At 48.6% G+C, this 23,385-nt stretch overlaps 1 protein-coding gene across 4 annotated transcripts in view; it reads right to left on the bottom strand.

Moving 5' to 3' along the window:
* The window catches only part of ERICH1 (glutamate rich 1), a 57,465-nt gene that overhangs the window by 20,275 nt on the left and 13,805 nt on the right, over positions 1 to 23,385 (bottom strand). The window contains exons 2-3 of one of the 4 annotated variants that reach the window (XM_034648952.1): positions 21,502 to 22,409; positions 10,282 to 10,434 (exon numbers count right to left, since the gene is read on the bottom strand). In XM_034648952.1, the coding sequence (XP_034504843.1) occupies positions 10,282 to 10,434; positions 21,502 to 21,583 (235 nt within the window). In that variant the 5' untranslated portion in view covers positions 21,584 to 22,409. The remainder of the gene's footprint in view (positions 1 to 10,281; positions 10,435 to 21,501; positions 22,410 to 23,385) is intronic. The other 3 variants (XM_019809634.2, XM_019809635.2, XM_002928932.4) reach the window with 3 other exon arrangements.

The raw sequence follows: 23,385 nt of genomic DNA, 5'->3' as shown, positions 1-23,385 counted from the left end.
GAGGGACTTGCGCGAGCGGGACAGTGAGGGAAGCGTCTGGGACCGCAGGAGCGCTGTGGAAGATGTGTGGGTGGCGGGAGACGCTGAGAACAGGCCCAGAGGCCAGCAAGCACAGGTGCTGGCGCATTGGGCAGGGCTCCTGAGAGAAGCAACCCTACTCAGTGTTCTGAACTGGATCCACTGGGGAGGTGGCCCCAGCTTGCCTGCTGCATTCCCAGCTGAAAGCTAGCCAGGCCGGGGTCCTGCTCCCAGGTTTCAAACCTGCGCTGCACCCCACCTGGGAGTGTGAAGGGCAAAGTTACTGGGCAGATGGGACAGGAACTTGAGAGCAAGGAGCCCCTGAAACGTGACGGGAAACATGTGTGGGCTTTGGAGATGGTTGTGAACCAAGCAGGGAGTCAGACTTCCCAGGGTCAGGCTGAAGAAGGACAAGCTCCTGCAGGGGACTCTCAAACCACCATCCTCGCGAGCTCACTGGGAGCCAGCCCGGCTGGGAAGACAGAGCAATGAGCCTAACCAAAGTGGTCAAGGATCTATACTCTAGAAACTATAGAACACTGATCAAAGAAATGGAGGAGGAAGACACAAAGGGATGGAAAAACATTCCATGCTCAAGGATTGGAAGAATACATATTGTGAAAATGTCTATGCTGCCCAGAGCAATCTATACTTTCAACACCATCCTTATTAAAATACCACTGATATTTTTCAAGGAGCTGGAACAAACAATCCTAAAATTTGTATGGAACCAGAAAAGACTCCGAATCGCCAAGGGAATGTTGAAAAAGAAAACCAAACCTGGGGGCATCACATTGCCTGACTTCAAGCTACATTACAAATGTGATCATCAAGACAGCATGGTACTGGCACAAAAACAGACACACACATCAGTGGAACAGAATAGAGAACCCAGATATGGACTCTCAACTCTATGGTCAACTAATCTTCAACAAAGCAGGAAAGAATATCCAATGGAAAAAAAGACAGTCTCTTCAACAAATGGTGCTGGGAAAACTGGACAGCCACATACAGAAGAATGAAACTGGGCCATTCTCTTACACCATACACAAAGATAAACTGCACAGAAAGGAAACAGTCAACAAAACTAAGAGGCAACCCACGGAATGGGAGAAGATATTTGCAAATGACATTTCGGATAAAGGGCTGGTATCCAAGATCTATAAATAACTTCTCAAATTCAACACTCAAAAAACAAAGAACCCAGTCAAGAAATGGGCAGAAGACATGAACAGACAATTCTCCAAAGAAGACATACAAAAGGCCAACAGACACATGAAAAAGTGCTCCACGTTACTTGTCTTCAGGGAAATTCAAATCAAAACCACATTGAGATACCACCTTACACCAGTTAGAATGGCAAAAAATAAAAAGACAGGAAACAACAAATGTTGGTGAGGATGTGGAGAAAGAGGAACCTTCTTACACTGTTGGTGGGAATGTAAGCTGGTACAGCCACTCTGGAAAACAGTATGGAGGTTCCTCAAGATGTTAAAAATAGAGCTACCCTGGGGCGCCTGGGTGGCACAGCGGTTAAGCGTCTGCTTTCGGCTCAGGGCGTGATCCCGGCATTGTGGGATCGAGCCCCACATCAGGCTCCTCCGCTATGAGCCTGCTTCTTCCTCTTCCACTCCCCCTGCTTGTGTTCCCTCTCTTGCTGGCTGTCTCTATCTCTGTCGAATAAATAATAAAATCTTTAAAAAAAAAATAGAGCTACCCTATAACCCAGCAATTACACTACTATGTATTTACCCCAAAGATACAGACGTAGTGAAAAGAAAGGACACAGGCACCCCAATGTTCATAGCAGCAATGTCCACAATAGCCAAACTGTGGAAGGAGCTGAGATGCCCTTCAACAGATGACTGGATAAAGAAGATGTGGTTCATATATACAATGGAATTTTACTCAGCCATCAGAAAGGATGAATACCCACCATTTATGTCAACATGGATGGACCTGGAGGGCATTATGCTAAGTGAAATAATTCAAGCAGAGAAAGACAATCATCATATGGTTTCAATTATATGTGGAACATAAGGAATAGCACAGAGGACCACAGGGGAAGGGAGAGAAAACAGAATGGGAAGAAATCAGAAAAGGAGACAAACCATGAGAGACTCTGGACCCCGAGAACCAAACTGAGGGTTACAGAGGGGAAGGGAGTGAGGGGATAGGGTAACAGGGTGATGGGCGTTAAGGAGAGCATGTGTTATGATGAGCACTGGGTGTTACACATAACAAATGAATCGCTGAGAACTATATCAAAAACTAATGATGTACTATATGCTGGCTAACTGAACATAAAAAAGAAAAAGCAACAAGCCACAGGGAACATGCCAGAAGACACCTGATAACCTCAGAGAGCATTTGCAGTCACTGAAACGAGAGACTGGAAAACCTAAAGGGCAGTTTGTTGGCGCTGAACAGACTATAACTGTTACAGTCACTAAAACTGTTAAGAATGAAAATATCATATAATACAAATGTTATTATAACCTAAAGTAAGCCGGCACTATCGATACACAGATACATTCTGTGTCATGAAGAGATGTAAGTAGCTGTGGATATATACTATCATTAAATTATTTAGGTGTTAAATATACTTTCTTGTTGTGGAAACAATCTGCGGGCTAGGACAGCAGCAGGGACCAACCCAGGGAAGAGGGAAGGCAACAGTAACCCCATGGGAGGAAGGGGGATGCTGCAGACAGCCTGGTGTGGTGGAGGGGCCTTGCCACCTGTCTCAGGGTAAGAAACTGGGTGCAGCTTCTGCGTAATGGTTCTTTGAACAGGGCAGATGCCCCGGGCAGTCCCTGACTAGACAGATGGCCAGTACTCAGAATCCCAGGCCCACTGCCCTGGAGCCTTCCTGGGACAAGGCTGCCAGGACTGAGCGCTGGCCCAGTGTACACGTCCTCTCTCTGGTGCGAAGCCACAGGGAAGCGGAGGGGAGCACTGGACGAGGCGGGCACGTCCAGGCGGGAAGGAGAAACACACCCACACCAGCCATTTGGGGAAGAAAGACAGGCCTGCAGTCATGGGTCTGACCAGTCGTAGATTATTCGGACAAGTGAAGGCAGCCTGGTGGGATGCTCATCAAGGGAAAATGACTTCGTGTAGGTGCTTTCTCTTGTTGTCACTGTAATTATAAGGAGGAAGACGACCTCATTCCAGATATTTAGCTCTCATCAAACTTCGGGGTCTACAGAAGGTTCACAAAATATGTTATAATAACTAAAAGGGGCACTTGGGGGGCTCATTTGGATAAGCATCCATCTCTTGATTTGGGCTCAAGCCATGATCTCAGGCTGGTGAGATTGAGCCCTGTGTGGAGCTCCATGCTGACTGGGGAGCCTGCTTGAGAGTCTCCTTCCCTCACCCTCTGCCTCACTCCCTCCCCCCCTCCCTCTCAAAACAATAAACAAAAAACAAAACTAAAATAAGTGGGCAGCATCATGAAATACACAGCAGTCAATACTGGGGAGGGTCATAGAGAAATGGACACAGTTACCTAAGAATTAATAAGTGATCAGTTTGCGGATTAGTAAACCTGGGGAGTTCTCAAGATAATGGAGCTCTTCTGAAAAACATGACAATGATAAGAGAATGGGTGGAGATGGCGGATTTGTCCAGCACAAGCCCCGCCCCTGAACGCACCACAGTCGCCAAGGCCTCATCTACAGCAACTCGACCCCCCTTCCCAGGGTCCTGGTCCTGGGGCACCTGAGGGGTTCCGGGGAGGGTGCGAGGGGCAGGGAGGGCCATCTGTGCTTGCCTCTCAGCTGGGGTGCGGTGCTGCCATCCACCCAATGGCCTGTGAGGCCCGTGCAGCCCAAACCACTGGATGCCACTAGGAAGGAAAGCTGGTCCTGAGAGTCTCGATGAGGACAGTCAAGAAGATCAGGCAAAGGTGGGAATTTGCTCTCTTACAAAGATTTAAAAAAAACTAACAAACCATGAAGGAGAATTAACAGATAATTCAAGAAAAGGTATGGAATTTACAAGGGTAAATCTATTTTTTAAAAAAGACATGGACCTACACCTGCTCCAACAAAATATATTTCAGATGGATCCAACATTTCACGTAAAAATGCCCGAAGTAGGGATCCATAAAAGGTGCTTTCATACGTTTATTAAGACAGTTGCTTTTATTTGTTCTTTGGGGTGTTGTCATTTCTGTTTTGCTTATTCTACCAGGGTGACAGCTTGCCACATTTTTAGGAAACTGACTTTCACCGACGTGAAATGTGCGACTATCCTTTCCTATTCTGTTCCTTTGTGTTTCACCCATGCATATAGTGTACTTGGCTGTGAAGAACCTTTAAATTTCTGCAGAGGCAGATTTGTCCGCCAAGCTCCGAGGCTCAGGAAGAACGTCCCAGATGCACCATCTCCTCATGGGACCAGCAGGACATGCTGTCCAGGGAAGGGGCTAGAAGTTCCATATGAAAAGGCCCAGCTTTGGGAGAAAGTAAACTCCCTTAGTTGGCCTTCACGACTGTGAACTCAACAGCTTTCTGAAAGATAGTTTGTGAACAGGTCCTGATATTTAGAAACATGTGCACTCTTACGTGAGAGTCTGTATTCAGGAGGAAATCAGACTGTAGCGTTTACGTACAATGTGCGAACTGCAGCAGTGTAGAAACTTCCAGACAACTTGCCTTCACAAAACAGATTTCAGCTGTTTAAAAATATGGTATACACATATCTGTACGCTGTGAGAAGGGAAACTCCATACTGCAGCATGAGAGACAAGTAAACTGCATGCATGCGTCGTGTGCACGGAGGGACATGCGGAAGATGCTCACTCGAAGCCTCTGGCTAGTGGCTTTACTCTCTCTGCATCGTCTGTCATGCATGACTTTTCTGTAGTAAGTATTTCTGTGTGCAAGAACAAAGTACTTTCATTTTAGCAAAACAAAAGCAACAATGATCAGAGGAGCACACAGAAAAGGCCCCTCTTCCGAGAGACTGAGCCTCCCATTTCTGTGTAATGTGTAAACTTTCTGGTCGAGGTTCCAGGACTTCATCTGTGCCCGTGGCTGGCAGGAACTTGTGTCCTGATGACCACAGGACATTTGACAAGCTGCAGAGCTCACCGTGGTGAATGGCAGCGGGAGGAGGGGAGGCACAAGTGTTTGCCACTAAGAGCAGAGCAGGGGAAGTCTCAAGGGCAAATGGAGGCGGACAGCTGGTGAGGACATTTAATTCAGGGAAGAAGGGAGGGGATTCAGAGCAGGCAGCGGAGGCCAGGAAAAGTGTGCCTAAATGAGGTGGATGCACGGGCACCCGTCCTGCGCCCAGGTCACCTGCATGTACGGGCTCACCAGAGGCTGCTGGGCTCCCTGCTGGAGCTGGGATTGAAATCAGGGGACCCAGCCACAATTCTATTTCTAAGGACACGAGGGGGTTTTGAGGCTTGTTGCTACCTAACAAAAAGCTGGATTCTTGGTTTGGAGGCTCAAAGGTGTTGACTAACCATGGGGCCAAAGGAAGCAACATGGACAACAGTCACTGAGCCACAGAAGACAAAGGTGAGAGGCGAGATTCTGTTCTAAGACTAATATGCTGTGAGGCCAACAAGGCACAGAACACTCCTTCGGGAAGAATGAGTGAGGCCCACAGAGCTGCCAACCAGGGCATGCTGGAGACAGTCGGAAACACACAGGGGAAGTGCAAACAGTAATTGTGGGGGGCGTTTGAAATGCGCCGGGGTCACTGGAATGCCGCACAGCACTTTCACATCAGCACGGTGTCCGGGCTGATCTCCACTCCCAACGCACAGTGACAGCGCAGTATGGGAAACACGTGCTCCGGCTGCACTGGCAGCATCTCCAGGGGTGGTTTTGGGGGGGGGGGAACATGCTTGCATGTGTGCACCTGCCCCCGGCACGTGCTGGGGTGTGGACGCCTTTCTGGGCCAAGCTCTGCTGTGCCAACGGTGTCTGAGTGCCTTCACCTCTACAAGGGAGGCACTTCAGGGTCAAGGCCAAGCTCACCCAGAAGGAAAGATGCTCGTGACAGTCATGGTCTCTCCATCCTCACCGCAGTTCCTCCAGGGTCAGAAGCACTGACCAGGGGCAGTTTCCTTCTCTTGAGGAAAGTCAACACATCGGACTGCTACTCCTGGGAACACCTGCCCTCCATCCCCCACGCCGGCTCAGGTCACGGCGCCCTCTCTCCCTCACTGTGCCCCAGATGTGCCAAGTCCAGACCCCAGAGGTCACCCGCTCCTGGGACGCCGTCCAAAGTCCCTGCAACGCTGATCTGGAAACTGCTCACACCCACTCATGCCACACACACGGCGTCTCTTGCCTGCGGTCCTGCTACCCTCTGTCCATCGTCCCTAAGCCGTGCTTTCCACAGGATCAGGTGCCCTGCCTGCGCACACGTGCGGATGTCCCTGAGGTCACTCTGTGCTCCCGTGGCATTCACTGCTGCCTGTTGTCAGGTAACTTACTATGCTCTACGTCGGCTGTGCACGCGAGTCATCCGGTGATGAGCCCCTCATGCAGCACCCTGTCTGCTGACTTTGCGGTCCCAGGGTTTGACCACACAGCCAGCACAAACATTTAGCAGGCATTTACTTAGTTAGGAGAACTCATAGTTGAACACTGTTTACTTCTTTTACTTCCAAAAAGGGTAGGGCATAGCTCAGAAAAATCAACCTCTTGAGGACTCCATCGAAAAAGAATGATGCAAGCATTGAGAGGTGGGGAGAGGTAACTAACTGTCAGAGCAGAGATCAAGGAAAACAACTGCAACTAAAGACAACAAAAAGATAAAAGATAAAGATAACAAAGACCTATGATCTGAGCTTCTTGGCAGCCAAAGTAAAAAGAGTGTATCTGAGTAAAATGTCTCTTGTCCAATAAGAAGCAGCATACCAGCTCCCAACAACCAAAGCATTTTCTAGCACTGAATGCTAAAGCAAATTGTCACTTGGATTTTTATACAAACGTCAGGGGATGTACAGTGAACGAAGAACAAAGTTCTAAATGATGGTTTTATAAAAACAAGCTAACAACGAAAAACACTCTCTAGGCCTTTAACCTTACAAAAATGAAATTCCACGATGATATTGTTACAGAAAGGGGTGCTGACATACAGTAGGTGCACAGCTTTCTTATGACCTGACTTGGCATAGCGGGAGCGCTCACCAAACCCTGGGGACTGAGTGACAGGTGCTCCCCTCCCACACCCGCACCAGCACCACAGAGAACCCAGGACACAGGCACACGGACACACTGCACACCTCTCCCTTTGAAGGTGACACGGAGGCTGCTTGGGGGAGGAGCCTGGGGCGTCTGCAGAAGGCTGTGTCTCTCTCTCATGAACAGCTCCGCATCTGCTCATGTTTCCGCCAGCGGGCTCCTGAGTCCCCGGGGTCCTGCCGGGCGGTGTGCTGGGGAGATGGCCGAGCTGGCGCATTCTCAAGATGAACAACACTTACTACCTGGCCTCCGGGAGGACTTTTGCGGTAAGGTCCTGGGTTACGTAACGTCACATAGGGCAGCCTTCCTGGGGGCGCACCGAGTCAGTGAGCAGAACAGTGTTTCCGCCAGAGAAATGACTCAGCCATTTAGCATTTTCTATGGAAGAGCTACCAAGAAGGATGGCTTCTGTTCTACAGGTGACGGGCCATGGTCTACTGGCTTGTTGAGAACAACGTGCAACAGCAACACCACGTGAGCAAAAACAGAAACGCTGGGTGTCCAAGGCAGGAAGGAGCACAGGGAGCCTGGATTTCTTCTTCTCAAAAGCTGTACCAAGGCACTTGCGTGAATCAAACAGAAGGAGGGGGATCCTGCAGTCCCATAGTACCCATTTGGTTTGACAAAGCCCCTTCCTTTCCTTACAGCTCCCACCAGCCCACTGCTGACAAATACTAAGCCTGAGAGAATTCAGAGTCTGGATTTGTTACATTCATAGATTACCCACAGAATGGGAAAAGTCTGGACAGAAGGGGGCCTCAGGGGGAGTGGGGAGGGGATGACCAATGACCAGGATGGGGGTTCCCTGCTGGTTCCTGGGTGGTCTGGGGACTCAGGTGCTCTGGGTTGTGGCCAGGCCCTGCACGAGTGCCTGGTGAGGGTGTGCAGAACCTGTAGGCCACAAGCAGCTGGCCCGGCGGTCATACATGGTCGAGAAGGCAGGGCAGAGTTGCCCTTTTCCTCCTGAAGTTTTCTCTAAGCTATTATGTCACTGCCTTACTGGTCCTGAGTATTCACAATGGAAGTCAATGGCCAGAAGTGGTTCTTTGAAAAACAGAAACAATTTGACTTTTTCTTCTTTTCCAATATCAGTGCTCATGTTCTCTGTGCTTAAAATTGCAAACAGAAAGATTCAGGACTCCTTCTCCCAGCTTCCCCATCTGCACACCTCCTACCTGGCACGTGCTCAGGCCACATGCTGTGGCTCGACCCCACCCCGCGGAGCTGGGCGCTTGGGCCTCTCTGAACACTCGCTCATTCTGGAGATCACTGGTAGGAGGTGTGGGTGAACAGCAGTTGCTGAAACTTCCTCCAGCTTTATTACCTCCAGTGTCCTGCAGCGGCCCACTTCCTGGGCTGACAACAGGAAGAAAATATTTGATAAACAGTAAACAAAGCAGATGGAAATAGAGATGGGTTCCAAGTGTTGAAAAGGGAAAGATACGGCCTTCCGAGCCTGGATCTGATGACTAAGTTATTTGAAGCTCTTCTGGAAAAGTGGGCAGTGTTTTCAGCAGCACTGACTTAGGAAACCGAACTCAGAGGGCCTCCAGAAAGAATCACTTCAAGTCCAGACATGGTCCCTGGTTGGTGAGGAGCCCCTGACTCCACCTGCTGTGGGGAGACCCCCATGCTCAAGGTCCCGAGTCAGAATGGACAGAGCAAGGTGCACAAGACTGTGTCCAGTGATGGACCTGTCCATACTCTCCTTAGAGGGTGCCAGCCGGGGACGCAAGTCCCATCACCCACGTCTCCACCACACCCTTCCCTGATCACGACTTCTGGGAAAAGGAGGACCCACGCCCACAACAGGTAACACAGGAAGAGACAATTAACAGAAAGATTCTGCCTAACAAATCACAGACATATATCCTGTAATAATGTTGCAGTCAACATTGTCCAACTCACTAGTGCACTTGCCAGGTTACCATGGAATTCTAACGGAATGACTCGTCAGTAGGCAGCCCCCCGGTCTTCACTGCTTTGCTCTCAGCTATGGGCCACTCTCAGGCCAGCAGTGGCACAGGACTGGGGGACTGCCCTCTCGGGGGGGAGCTTTCAGCCGGGACGCACTTGCCCAGTTTTACCAACATCCCTCTACCTTCTGTGAGGACACCACTCCAGCTCAGAGCCTGTGGGTCACAGGACAGACTCAAGCTTTTGACACGGGGATCCCGGATGCAGCTGGGCCCTCACTGGCCTCATCAGCAGAGCTAACTGTGCACAGCTGCGGGTGAGCAGAACTGTGTCCAGTGGCACGGGAATGAGTCCCACACGTTTTCTACTGAATATACTAAGTACATGTGAGGTATGTTCACCAAAGTCATTGATCTTCATAAGAACATGTTAACATTTCTAATTAAATAATTTATTCATCTAACAATTATATTCTAAAGATTTTCAACAGGGCTTGAAAAGATGACTAGATTATTCCTTAGCTACCCCATTTTTGGTTTTACTGTTTCTCATCCTTTAATTAGGGACTCGGGAAGATCAATGTACAAGGAAACCACATTTTCTTGATATTCAAATTAATTAAGGTTTAGAGTATAGAGTTTCTTAGTTTACACTAGTTAGAAAATCATCTGGGTAAAATTTTTATTTGACAATTCCAGATTCCTCTTTACTTCGCTTTAATGTGAAAGCAGCACACGCACCAAAGCAGGCACTTGACTTTCCTTCATTCACAGGATGTTCAACCATAAAAGCAAAATAGTCATTCAGTTCTAGCACAAAACAGATGCAAAAGAAGCTATTTCCATGATTACAAAACTGATTTATAACCTCAGAAATTCTGAAAAAATTGCAAAAATCAAGAAAAAAAGTTCTACTTAAACCAAAACAAGTACCATTGACATTGTGGTGTATTTAACAGTAATCGTCTCTGGACCCATTCCGGCTGAATCTCCTCCCACCCTGAGTCTGTTTTCCCGTCATTTTTAATGAGCGTAAGACACGTTCAGCCCACCATGTGGCCGTCCACGGACATGCTCACCTGACCCTCTGTGAGTCTGTATGAGTGAGACACTGTGGAATCACGCCTCACCTGAAAGCTGGCACCCTCCTCCCGCGTCATCGCTGCTGGAGGTGTCCTCGGAGGGCGGGCTGCCCTGTGGCTCTGGCGGAGTGGGGACATACCCCTCAGGAGGCAAACTCACCGTGTAGAGCCGCCTTCGAGGTGGGACCTTGGTGTCCTCATCTGCAGGAGACAAGAAGACTGTGAACATGGCATCACGTGACCAGACCTTTGCTGGCCCTGGCACCCTTCCCCAAACTCATCCACCGAAGACGTGAGACCTAACAGCTCGTGAAACCCAGTCACTGCCGTCGGCACGGAGCTCAGTAAGCCAAGCGCCTTGTCAGAGGCACGCCAGCCCTATAGCCAGCCAGAAGAAAGGAACGACCTGTGATTATTTAAGCTCTGGATTTTCATAAAATGATAGAAAAATATAACTCATAAGTAGGAAGCAGAATATTCTACATAGCATACCTCTCATCATTACCATGTGAATCTCTTAACATTTTGGTGCACAATCTGGAACTTTTTCTCCATGTGTGTTAACAACCCTCATACTTGTATATATACACACACACATCTTAATGGGATCATGCTACCCATACTTTATTATTATACATTCGTATATTATGTATATAATATCATTCAAAAGTTAACACAACATGACAGAATAATATATTGAGATATATTTATATCTACATGGTCTTTTAATGGCTACATAATATTCCATGTCTCTGGTTTTAACCATTGTCCTAAATTTCACACATGGAGGTTGATTCTAAATTTCCACTATCACAAACAGCTGCTGACATCCTTGTCGTACATAACTTTGCACCCTTGACCACTGAGTTCCTTCAGAGAAATCCCTGCAAATGGGATTGTCCGAACGGTAAGCACCTTTCGGTGGCTTTTGAGATGCACGGTCTGGAAAGGCAATGACAGGAACGCTAGTTTCTCCCATGTTCTTTCCAACACTGGGTGGCATCAACCTTTCTTTAATTCACGCACAGCTGACACACAGCATTGTGTTAGTTTCATGCCACATACTGACTGGACAGTTCTGTGTACTGTCAGTGTTCCCATGAGAAGTGCAGTCACCATCTGTCCCCACACAACAGGATGACAACGTTCCGGGCTCTGCTCCCCGGGCTGTACTGTTCCACCCCTGGGACAGGACCACATACAGAAATAAACTCTAAATGGATCAAAGACCTAAATGTGAGACATAAAACCATAAAACTCCTAGAGGAGAACACAGGCAGTGATTTTTTTGACATGGGCCCCTGCAAAATCTTTCTGGATCTCTCTTCTCAGACAAGGAAAACAGAAGGAAAAATAAACAAGTGCAAAAAGGAAATGTCCCGACAATGATGAGGCAGCCTTGGAGAGGGGAGATGTTTGCAAACGACCTCTACATCTTTTTAATAGTCATATTTCCATTGAAAATATGGTAAAGCAATCTTGTATGTGACAAACACAAGTAGATATCCCCATTAATCTTTCACAGAAAAATTGACATTTTATTTTAAAAACAACAAAACAAGGTTTGAAAGAAATCACGAATACATATGACAGAATGTACCTTTAAGACATGTAATGTAAAAACCTTGAAACACTCTCCAATTCTTCCACCATCAATGTATTTCACTTTCTTGAAGGTAAGATGCAAGAATTCAGTTCTTAGGTTAATTTACTTCATAGTCGATTAATTACCATGTCATCGCACTGAAAACAGGCAGAATGGGACATGACTTCCAAGGAGACCACCCCAGCCAGACATCAACTTCTATCCTTTCCGCAGAGTATTTCTGGAAGCTTTTGGTTGGCTGAAGTGTCACTGGTAAGAAGGTTAAACAGAACTTAGAAATGTCACTGTTCACTCAATTATTCGGATGAACACCGGGGGCACTGGGAAGTGAAGCACAATTTGAGTCAGCAAAGGCAACTGAGACTCATCCCCATCCGGTGCAATGCTCCCGGGAAATAGCTCTCATCTGGCCGCCGGCAGCTGCGGCTCCTAACGCTGAGCCTTTGAACCATAAATGACCCGACAGCTTCCAGCTCCAGTTCTTCCCAATTTCTTCTAGGGAAAAATGGTTTCTTGTGATGACATTTACCCTTCCCCAGTTGGATGTTCACGGCTCAAGGTTGAGCAAGGAGAAAGTTAACTAGGCTTTGCTGAGTGCCCATGCACATGGGACTCTGCACACCCCCGCCCACCACTGGCATGGGTGATTTTTTTATTTCCAGGACTTAGGTAGTTCTTTTCCATGGCCACCTACTCCTTATTTCTGTCTCATCTCTTGTATTTATTTATTTATTTATTTATTTAAAAGATTTTATTTATTTATTCGACAGAGATAGAGACAACCAGCGAGAGAGGGAACACAAGCAGGGGGAGTGGAAGAGGAAGAAGCAGGCTCATAGCGGAGGAGCCTGATGTGGGGCTCTATCCCATAACGCCGGGATCACGCCCTGAGCCGAAGGCAGATGCTTAACCGCTGTGCCACCCAGGCGCCCCTCTTAATGCTTTCTTGTCAGGGCACCTGGGTGGCTCAGTTGGTTGAGTGTCAGACTCTTGATTTCTGGCTGAGGTCATGATCTCTCATACCCATGGGATCAAGCCCCACATTGGGCACCATGCTCAGCCCAGTAGGCTTGATATTCCCTCTGCCCCTCCCTTTGCTCATGCAGGTGTGCATGTTCTCTCTCTCTCAAATAAACAAAGTTTTCTTTTCCATTTATTCCCACCCCAAAAAAAACAAAACAAAAAAATAAAATAAAATGAGATGTAGGTTCCTTGCACTTTATCAGCTGGCCCTGGAACAACAGAGGTTTGAACTGCTGGGGTCCACTGATATTCAGATTTATTTTGATCAATATAGCACATACTGTAAATGTATTTTCTCTTCTTACAATTTTCTTTTTTTTTAAGATTTTGTTTATTTATTTCTTTATCTGAGAGAGAGAGACAGAGCACAAGCAGGGGGAGCAGCAGAGAGAGAAGGAGAAGCAGACTCTCTGCTGAGCAGGGAGACCGATGTGGGGCTTGATCTCAGGACCCTGGGATCATGACCTGAGCCGAAGGCAGATGCTTAACCAACTGAGCTTCCCAGGCGCCCCTTCCTTATAATTTTCTTCATGACATTTTCTTTTTGCTAGCTGACTTGTAGTAAGAATACAGTATATAATACATATAACATACAGAACATGTTGATTGACTGTTTACGTGATTGGTGAGGCTTCCAGTCAGCAGTAGGCTATTAGTGGGTAAGTTTCGGGGAATCAACAGCTAGAGGCAGATCTCTGACTGCCCGGAGGTTAGTGTCCCAAGCCCCGGCTCATTCGAGGGTCAGCTGTGCTACTATTCAGTAGGACCTGGAGCACAAGAAGGTGGGCGGGTCACTGGGGGGCGTTTACAGCTATTTCTCTGGGGACAGGCCCTAGGGAAACTCCCCTGTGCAAGGAGAGGTCCATGACGACCCAGCGCATCTTCACTCATAGCACCATGCTGCAAAGCCAGAAGAATATACAACGTGCCCTTCCAGCCAAGATGGAGTCACAGGCAGCACGTGCCATCCTGCCTGGAACAACCACACAGACGGGCCAACCTGATGAAACAAGTTTTAGATGCTGATCACCGAGGAACAGACCAGCCATGAGCCTATGGTCACCATGGCCCAGGGCAGAGTGAGCGCGAGGAGGAGGAGCATGGGGTGGGACCCACCAGGTGGTGCTCTCCCGAGGTGAGGAGGGGACAGAGGTCCAGGGAGGCCCAGGTGCCTACAGGCCACGGGCAGCATCCTTGAGAGAAGCAGGCTTCATAGAGCGAGCCCAGGGTTCTGAGGGGGACCCCTGAGTGTTCTACTGTGCAGGGTGTGGGCACCCCAGGGAGGAGCTGCCAGGTGGGGGTGGGCTTCAAATCTTGGTTCCAGGCAGAGCACTCAGGAGAGGGTGCCTGGCAGCCGGCAACCTTGGGGGAAGGGCCAGGCCACTGCCTGGCAGCATCCCTGCATCCAGACAGCTGAGGGTGGGCAGGAGCATGGGAGAGGTGGCCCCTCCCATCCTCCACATGAGCACCATGTGGTGATGGACAGCAGCTTCCGGGACCAGCTGGACTTCCACCTTGCTGCTTGGACCCTTGCACCCTACCGGCTGAGATGGAAGAACACGCAAGGAGCCCCACGGAAGTCAAACAAAGCCCATAGAAACAGAGAAGGCATGGGACCAACAGGGCCTCTGTGGGCTGTGTGGCAACGTCAGGTGGCCTTGGGTATGAACTTGAAGCCCTCTGATAAAAAGTTACTCAACATACCCCATGTGATGAAGATCACAACCGCAGGGATCCAAGAAGGTCCATAAACCCAATGGACAGAACTGTGGGGGACATCAGAGCAAGGTGCAAAATCCGATGGCTGGAAACCAAAGTGGGGGACATTCTGATACAGCCGCCCCACAGCACATGACAGTGGCTAATATCGACAGCAGTTACTGTCAGCAACAGAGTCTTACACACCTTCCAGTATGATATATGTATGATAAAGTATGTGTACTGTAGAACCCAGTAGGAAACTGCATGAAGTGGGGGCTTCCGAATTCTAGGAAGGTGAGAGGAAATTGGGCCTGGAGGGGTTGAGGATGTCACTTACACTGGTGTCATCTCACTTTTCCATCCTTCCTGAGATATAACTGAGACTTTGTATAGGATATAGTGATTTGACACACTTAGCTATTGCAAGATGATGGCCAGCCTTACTGGCAGCTCCATCCCCTCATGTAATGCCATCTCTCTGTCATGGTGAGAACATCTCAGATCTATTCTTGGGAACTGTCAGGTGTACAATACAGAATAGTTAACTATAACTCCCTTGTAACTGGAGGTCTGTGCCCTGTGACCAGCGTCCCCCCACCCCAGCCCGTGAATTCCGTTTTCAGAGTTCACACTGGAGTGAGATCACGCTGTGTTTGTCTTTCTGTCTGACTTACCCCACTCAGCATAATGCCCTTGAGGTCTGTATGTTGTATTCCTTAGACTACAGGAGGCTTTCGAGGAAGTGGCAAAAAGGTTAAGATTTGAAAGACCTGAATGGAGTGGGTTCCAAGACTTCTGCTGTTCTATCAAGATTAGAAAATATTCACATCTTGGGGCGCCCGGGTGGCACAGCGGTTGGGCGTCTGCCTTCGGCTCAGGGCGTGATCCCGGCGTTATGGGATCGAGCCCCGCATCAGGCCTCCGCTACGAGCCTGCTTCTTCCTCTCCCACTCCCCCCTGCTTGTGTTCCCTCTCTCGCTGACTGTCTCTATCTCTGTCGAATAAATAAATAAAATCTTTAAAAAAAAAAAGAAAATGTTCACATCTTAATGGAAAACTGACTGCAGTTTTTACCAAAAAGAGCTTTGCAACATTTTCACGGGCAACTCCAGGCACTCATAGATGTTCCTCCACTTACTGATTTTCACAGTCCCTTAGAGCGCAGATGCAACAGCACGAGCCCACCAGACCGCCGCCCAGCCGCTCAGAGGGGTGCTCCTGCACACACAGTCCCCAAAACAGTGGTTTTTTATTTTATTTTTTTAAAAAGATTTTATTTATTTGCCAGAGAGAGAGAGAGAGAGAGCTCACGCACAAGGAGGGGGAGAGGGAGAAGCGGACTCCCTGCTGAGCAGGGAGCCCGATGTAGTACTCGATCCCAGGACCCCAGGATCATGACCTGAGCCGAAGGCAGACACTTAACCGACTGAGCCGCCCAGGCGCCCGGAACAGTGGCTTTAAACTGCATGCCCCATACACACACATTGTAGCTGCCACACCCAACACCTACTTGTGCTGGACGGTAAGTATTCGTATCTAAAGGGAATCCACATCCCACACACATTGATGGCCACCTGCATCCACGGAAAGAACATATATGAATGAGCTCTTGGCTCAGTTAGAAATGCTACACTATCCTTTTCTCCTCTGGTACTCCAACGCCCCCACTATTTTGCCCTCATATAGTAATTCTATCACACCATACTTCTCACGCAAACTGAATTCTTTCAAAAATTTCCACGATGCTAAATGTAATTTTTTTCTAAATTATTACAACTAATAGAAGGTAATTGATCAAAGTAACTGTAAAAGTAAAACAACTCTCTTGCTGAGAAAGAAGGATGTGTGTCCCTGCTACAACGAGACAGGGTTTTGCTGGAATGCTGTTACTGTTTTGCATTTTTACAGAGGTAACTGCTCAGAAACTTTGAACACAAAAATAGGTAGATGACAGTGTGTGGCTTTTTAAAAATAGCAATATTACTTGTTTCATTGAATTCTTTCTAAATCATATGCCAAAATCACAGAGAAATCCATCATCAAACAAAATTACTATTCATGATCTATTGGCTGATAACTCAATAGTTTCCTTCAGTTTTGCTGAAAGCAAAGGAATGCCAAAGGTCTGACTTGCAGAGAGATGTGTTACCCATCCTTAGAATAATTCATTTTCTTTCCATGAGACCAGTATTCCCAGTCATCCTTGGTAGGTACACCGAAGTGGCATCCTCACCTGCTAGGTCCTCCTTTTCAAATGGGAGAAGAGTGGCTGAGGAAGGAAGCCCCACAGGGCACCTGGGCAGTCCCTCGGGGCAGTGACCATGTGGCCTCAGGCCCTGAGCGCAGGGGCAGATTCCACCCATACACAATGAGGCAACTCGAAGACAGAGACACAGTATCAAACAGAGGCACCCACTGCCACTCCCTCCCCAGATGCCACCTAGAGGAGGAGGGTGGATGGAAGGGCCTCCAGGTGAGTGACAGCAGTGTGGTTTTGGAAGCTGGCAGGGCGTGCAGGCAGGCTGGGTGTCTGTGTGGGGAGACTGAGGCAGAGGGGGCCCATTTGTAAGCAGGTGGAGTCCTCTGACTCACCCCAAAAGCTGAAACAGGAGAATAGAATGAGAAAGAAGCAAAAAATGTGGACAATAAAGTTGAGAAAATTGCCCAGAAAGGAGACCAAGATGACAAAGACATAAAAATAAGAGGAAAGAAAGCAAGGTGATCTCTTGGGAGCCCCAAAGCCCAACGACAGGAATCCCAGGGAGGAGTGACCAGGGAAGACTCATGGCGCCTGTGTTTCCAGACTCAATGGCCCATGGGACCCCTGGTGCAGCAGACAGAAAGAGACCCTTACGGAAAAACGTCTGTGTTCTATTTCAGTTCTCTGGGGTCAGAAAGAAAAAGCCAACACAGTCCAGAGGGGGGACCCATGGCTATTTCCAACGGGACTGAGCATCAGAACGGCAGCTGACTTTGTAGCATCGACAGTGGACGCTGCAGGTGGAGTCTTCAAACCTCTGAGAGAAGGCGGTTTCTAACTAAGAATTCTACACTCGTGACGTGTAAGTACAAGAATCAAGATATTTCACAATCCAAAGTCCCCAAAATATTTATTTCCCAAAAACCATTTGTCAAGAAGCTACTCCAACAAAGGAAACAAATCCTCTGGAAGGGAAGAGACGGGTCTATGCTGGCAGAGGAGTGGATCCATGCGGCGCAGGCGATCGCTACAAAATGATGGAACCCACAGAGCTCCTAAGGTCTGACCGCATCGAAGGTGCTGCGGACCATGGCCTGCGGGGGCAGTTAGGGGAAAGTGGGAAGTATTTAGAAAATTAGGCAAACAAACACGCAAGAAAATTATGAACTCCGTGAAGCACCACTAACTCCACCCCACCAGAAGTTGTACGAAACAGAATCATCACATATTATGTGACTCAGTGGCAAATACTCTCCACCTGTTCATCACAGTGCAAACAGTGGGTCCCAAGCCCACAACACTGCGGCTGACTGACACTGGAGACCAGAGGTGACCATGCATGTCTGTGAGGGGTCGGGGCCTCACTGCCAGGAGCCAGCAGGGAGGCTCGCGGCCCCGGGAGAGGCTTCAGAAGCACAGTGGGAGGATTGCCAGACAGCAGGTGCAGACCTGGGGACCTGTGTCGTGCATGTTGCTGCTTGTCATGGTAATTCCTGCAGGACTACTTGTAGGACTTTAGGATATGTGCAGATACACGAATCAATTAAAAATAAAGTAAAAGCAATAATGAAAAATAAAGGTCTGATATGGGCCTCTGAGTGAAAGCAGTTTACCAAATGCATACACATTTGTTGTTTCGCCTATTTGCAGATTATACCCTTGTCTTTATCAAGTGGAATTACCAGCACTCTTTTAAAACCAGAAAGAGGAAAAGGGTTTCTGCAAAGTGAACAAACATCAGTAAATTGGCTAAATAATTACCATAATTACCACGCTGTGTCCTATCCACAAAGAGCATTCTTCCAATCTCATATCCAAGGACTCACTGATAAAGGCACCCTTCTTCATTTGGTCTGCCTTCTTCCAACCCTACAAAGATATGGGCACCCCTTAGCTCTGACGATCACCAAGTTGTCACCTCCAGGAGCACCATGCATCCAAGGGAATTCTCAAAATAACGTTTACAGAAGCTTCAGGCAAGTTTTGTCTATTTGATCGAGATTTCATTGTTTTGCTCTAGCCAAGATTTCTTTTTCCAGCTGCAAATAAATCATGTTTTTCCTTCAAAATTTCCAAGGCTTATCGCTTCATTAAAGTATGTTGCTCTTTCATAATTAAAGAAAAAAAAAGCATTCAACAAACTAGGAATAGGAGAGAACTTCAACCTGACGAAGGGTATGTGTGCAAAGCCCACTGTGGACATCCCGTGCAGAGGGAGAGCCTGGATCCTCTCCCCAAGACCAGTAGAGAGACCAGCATTCCCACCCCTGCCACTTTCCCTCATACACTGATATTTCAGGAAGTAAAAAAGGTGACTAACATATTATTAAAAAAAAAAAAAAAAGGAAGTAAGAAAGGAAAAAAAGAAAGAAAATGCATCCAGATAGAACAGGAAGAAATAAAACAGCTATCCCCACAGATGACATGATTTTGTATGTAGAAAACGCTGAAGACACGCATGTGCACACATGCACACAAAATTGTTAGAGGTAATAAATTTGGCAAAGTTGTAGGATACAAGATCAAGACACAAAAACCTGAATATCCATATTTAGGAAACAATTGCCTGTTCTGAGGTCAGAGGATTCATGTTATTTCCACACACCAGCAATGAGCGTTCCAAAAAGAAACCAAAAGAAGAAAGTAATTCCACTTACACAGTATCAGAAAGAATACAATGCTTAGGAATAAACATTTTTTAAATGTAAAATTTATAGTAAAAGCTACGAAATATTGTTGAAAGAAAAAAAGATGACTTAAACAGAAAGTTGTTCTAAATTCAGGAACTGGACAAGTGAATGCAACCCCCCCAGTGTTCTGCACATTCAATGCAATGTGGATCAGAATCCAATTGCCTTTTTTTACAGAAATGGATAAGCTGATCCTAAGATTCATGTGGAATTGCAAGGGACCCTGATAGGTAAAACAGGCTTGAAAAAGAACAAAGTTGGAAGACCCTTACTTCCTGATTTCCAAACTTCCTACCAAGCTGTAATTAAAACAGTGTGGTCCTGGCACAGGACAGACATATAGACCAATGGACTAGAAATGAAAGCCCGGACTGATTTCTGACAAGGGTGCCAAGGCCATCAGTGGGAAAAGCAACCTGCTCCATGATCAGTGGGGACAAGGATGCACACAGGTGAAGGGCTGGATCTGGACCCCGGCATCACACCATATACAACTGTTAACTTGGAAGGCATTGATGACTTCAATGTCAGAGGTAAAACTATGAAACTCCCAGAAAACCTAAATGTAAAATTTGGGACCTTAGATTTGACAACGGTTTCTTAGATATAACACCAAAACCACAGGCAACAGAAGAAAAAATAGATATATGAGACTCAATCAAACTTGAAATCTTTTGTGCTTTTAAGGACACATCAAGGAAGTGGAAAGACAACCCACAATATGGAAGGAAGTATCTGCAGGTCACACATCTGATAAGGGTCTAGTATCCAGAGTATAACCAACTCTCACAACTCAACAACAAAAGACAAACAGTTCAATTTATAAGGACTCACACAGGTATTTCTCTGGATACACAGATGGCCAACATATGCATGAGAAGGCGCTCCCCATGCTTGGTCATTGAGAAAATGAAAATCAGAACCATGGTGAGATACAACCTCATACCCGCTAGGACAGCTGCCATCAAGAAAACATAAAACAGCAGATACAGGAAGGGTGTGGGGGACTGGAGCCCTCGTGCCGCTGCTAGGGGTATTGCATGGAGTGGCTGCTGGAATAACACTGTGGGACTACCATGGGACCAGCAAGCACACGCCCAGGTGCACACCCAGGACAAGTGAAAACACATGTCCACACATACACACATGCTCAAGGATGTTCACGGCAGCATCACTGATAACAGCTGAGAAGCAGAAACCACCCAAATGTCCATCCATTGAGTAATGAATAGATACAACGTGCTCTATACATCTGACACAGTAGTATTCAGTGGTAAAGAGAAATGGAGTGTAGACACGCTGCAACGTGGACAGACCTGAACACACGATGCCGAGGGAGGGGAGCCAGTTGCAACAGGCCACCGAGCATAGAATTCACATACGTGGAATGTGCAGAAGAGACAAACCCACAGAACAGAAAGTAGGGGCAGGGAATGGGAGTGCCTGCTAATGGGCACAGGGTTTGTTTCTGGAGTGATAACCATGACCTGGACTTAGCGGTGGTGTTTGCACGTTTTGTTAATATACTAAATATATTAACGCTCTGAAATGGTTAAAACAATAAACCTGAGGTTATGTGGCTCAGTTAAGCATCCGACTCTTGATTTCAGCTCAGGTCATGATCTCCGGTTCGTGGGATGGAGCCTGGCCTCGGGCTCTGCACTCTGCAGGGAGTCTGCACCTCTGCTTCCTGACCACAGCCTGGCCCCCCGGATGGCGCTCCTGGCACTCGGGATGGAACGTGCGCAGAGACCCAGTGAGACCTTCCAACGGACACGTGCGATGCGCCCCCTCGACAGAACTGTTTCGGGGCCTTGTGAACCCGTGGTTTCCATGTCATAAACACATTCTGAACTGAACTTCGCGATGGTATTTTTCACATTTAATTAACGTCTCCAGGCCCAACGACGGTATCTACAGGTGCCTGCTGACACGAAGTGACTGAGCACAAGATTGGGTGCAAAGACATTGTGCAGAGGGTCAGGAGCCACTTCAGAGAGCGTGAGTGACGTGTAGGAACAGAACAGACACCGATGGCAAACACTCACCCCCAGAGCGTGCGGCTGCCTGTGCGCCACCACCATGCATAGATGGACGCCGCCACGACAGAATGAGCTGTCTCCTCACCATGCTCAGGAGGAGAGGTGAAGTCTCACAGCCCTTGCTTTAACCCCACGACTTACACGTGAAGAGCAGCGCTCCAGGCCTGCGAGGGCAGTGCCGCGGAGGCCGTGGGCCTTGGGTCAGAGAGCGAGCACACGGTGACCGTCCTCCCGGGGAAACCGGCCTGGGCTTCATAGGTGTTCGCTTCTGTTGGAGACGAGTTCATCCACGTGGACACAGACTCCCTTGTTTGATGTCCCACCAGCCTTATCACTGGTGACTAATCACCGTTACAACTGTCAAGTTACAAAACAGAAGAAAATGCAACTAAACCCTAAAAACAAACTTTTGACAAAGATTAAGAACGTTGATTCAGTAATATTCAGAGAGAAAACCGGGCCATCACAGGATGGCCTGCTTCTCATGGGGGCAGCACGCCTTCCCCGCAGCACTCTGCTTTCCGAACTCAGTTGTGTGGACTCCAGGACACACGTTTCCGATTGGTAGGTCAGCCCCGGCAGCAGGAGGCCTGTAGCACAGACCTGTGTCACTCACGGCCCAGAGGCGGGAGTCTGGGGTCCACATGCCGGCAAGACAGGTCCCTCCTGGGCCTCTCTCCTTGGTGTGTAGATGTCATCTCTCCCTGTGTCCTCCTGTGCTCATCCCCCAGTGTGGGTCTGTGTCATGACTGCCTCTTGCGATGAGGCACCTGTCAGTCATACTGCATGAGGGCCCGCCCTCGTGACCTCAGTCACCTCGTAAAGGCCCCATCTTTGGGTACATCCTGCGGCACAGGGGTTGGGACCTGGATGGTGGATCTGGGGACACGGTTCAGCGCTCACTGGTAGGCCACCTGGAAAGGGAAACACACCATTCCTTGGGGTTGGTGTGCGTGCTTGCGACATCACCCTGCGCTGGGTCCTGGACCACAGCAGTGGCTCACTCACAGCAAGGAGTCCCTGCGGTGCTGGTGCAGGTGGGCTCCACACGGGGGGCCACACCGTTATCAGCACGGCACGGTGCAGGACAAGGACACAGGAAGGCAGCATAGTATATGTGGGTTTGTCCCGGAGGAGGAGCACGCCTGCCACAACCCCACCTGTGAAAGTGGGGGGACAGCATCTCCTTCTTGACCGCCTGTACTCACTCACGTGCACCAGTGCGGTGCCCACAGCATTCACTGTCTCACAGGTCAACGGGTTTTGTGGGCATGCCCACACAGACCTGGCCTCGGGGGCAGCAAGCGGGACGGCGGGACTCCTGGGCCTGCTGCTGAGATCAAGCCAAGGGCATGTCGTCGGATACATGCATACAGGGAACTAACTTGTCTCTTCCGTCACGGTCACTCCATGGGGCCAGCACCCAGGAAGAGAGTCACGTGGGAACAAAGTCCAGTATAGGCTCATGCCAGACGAAAAAGAGCCGAGCCCAAGGACGGGGGCTCACAGCACGGCCCACATGGCATCTCCCTGCGTTTCCCACCCAGCAGCCCCATACCAGCAGGAGACCCCATGCTGCTGGGGGCCAGTTAAGGAGGCTCCACTGCAGACCATCCTCCTGCTTGAGAAGCTCAGACAGACCTCTCTGCCCAAGACCCATGGATGAGGGACAAAAGCAGGAGAACCGTCAGGAGCCCGTGCTGCGTGGACACAGTCCCAGGTGCTGCAGGACCAGCACCTGGAACAGAGTGACAGTGGCAGAGGACAGACAAGGTCAGTGGGGTCAGCAGTCATCTCCGAGACCATAGAAGGACTCTCTGATGGAGGCACCAGCACTGGCTTCTCTCCCTGTGAGTGTACCGGACTGGAGCACGTGGGGACAGGGACCCT

Source organism: Ailuropoda melanoleuca, chromosome X, assembly GCF_002007445.2.
Source record: "Ailuropoda melanoleuca isolate Jingjing chromosome X, ASM200744v2, whole genome shotgun sequence".
Lineage (NCBI taxonomy): Eukaryota > Metazoa > Chordata > Mammalia > Carnivora > Ursidae > Ailuropoda > Ailuropoda melanoleuca.
The sequence above is the reverse complement of the archived record's forward strand: the minus strand, read 5'-3'. Positions and strand labels throughout refer to the sequence as shown.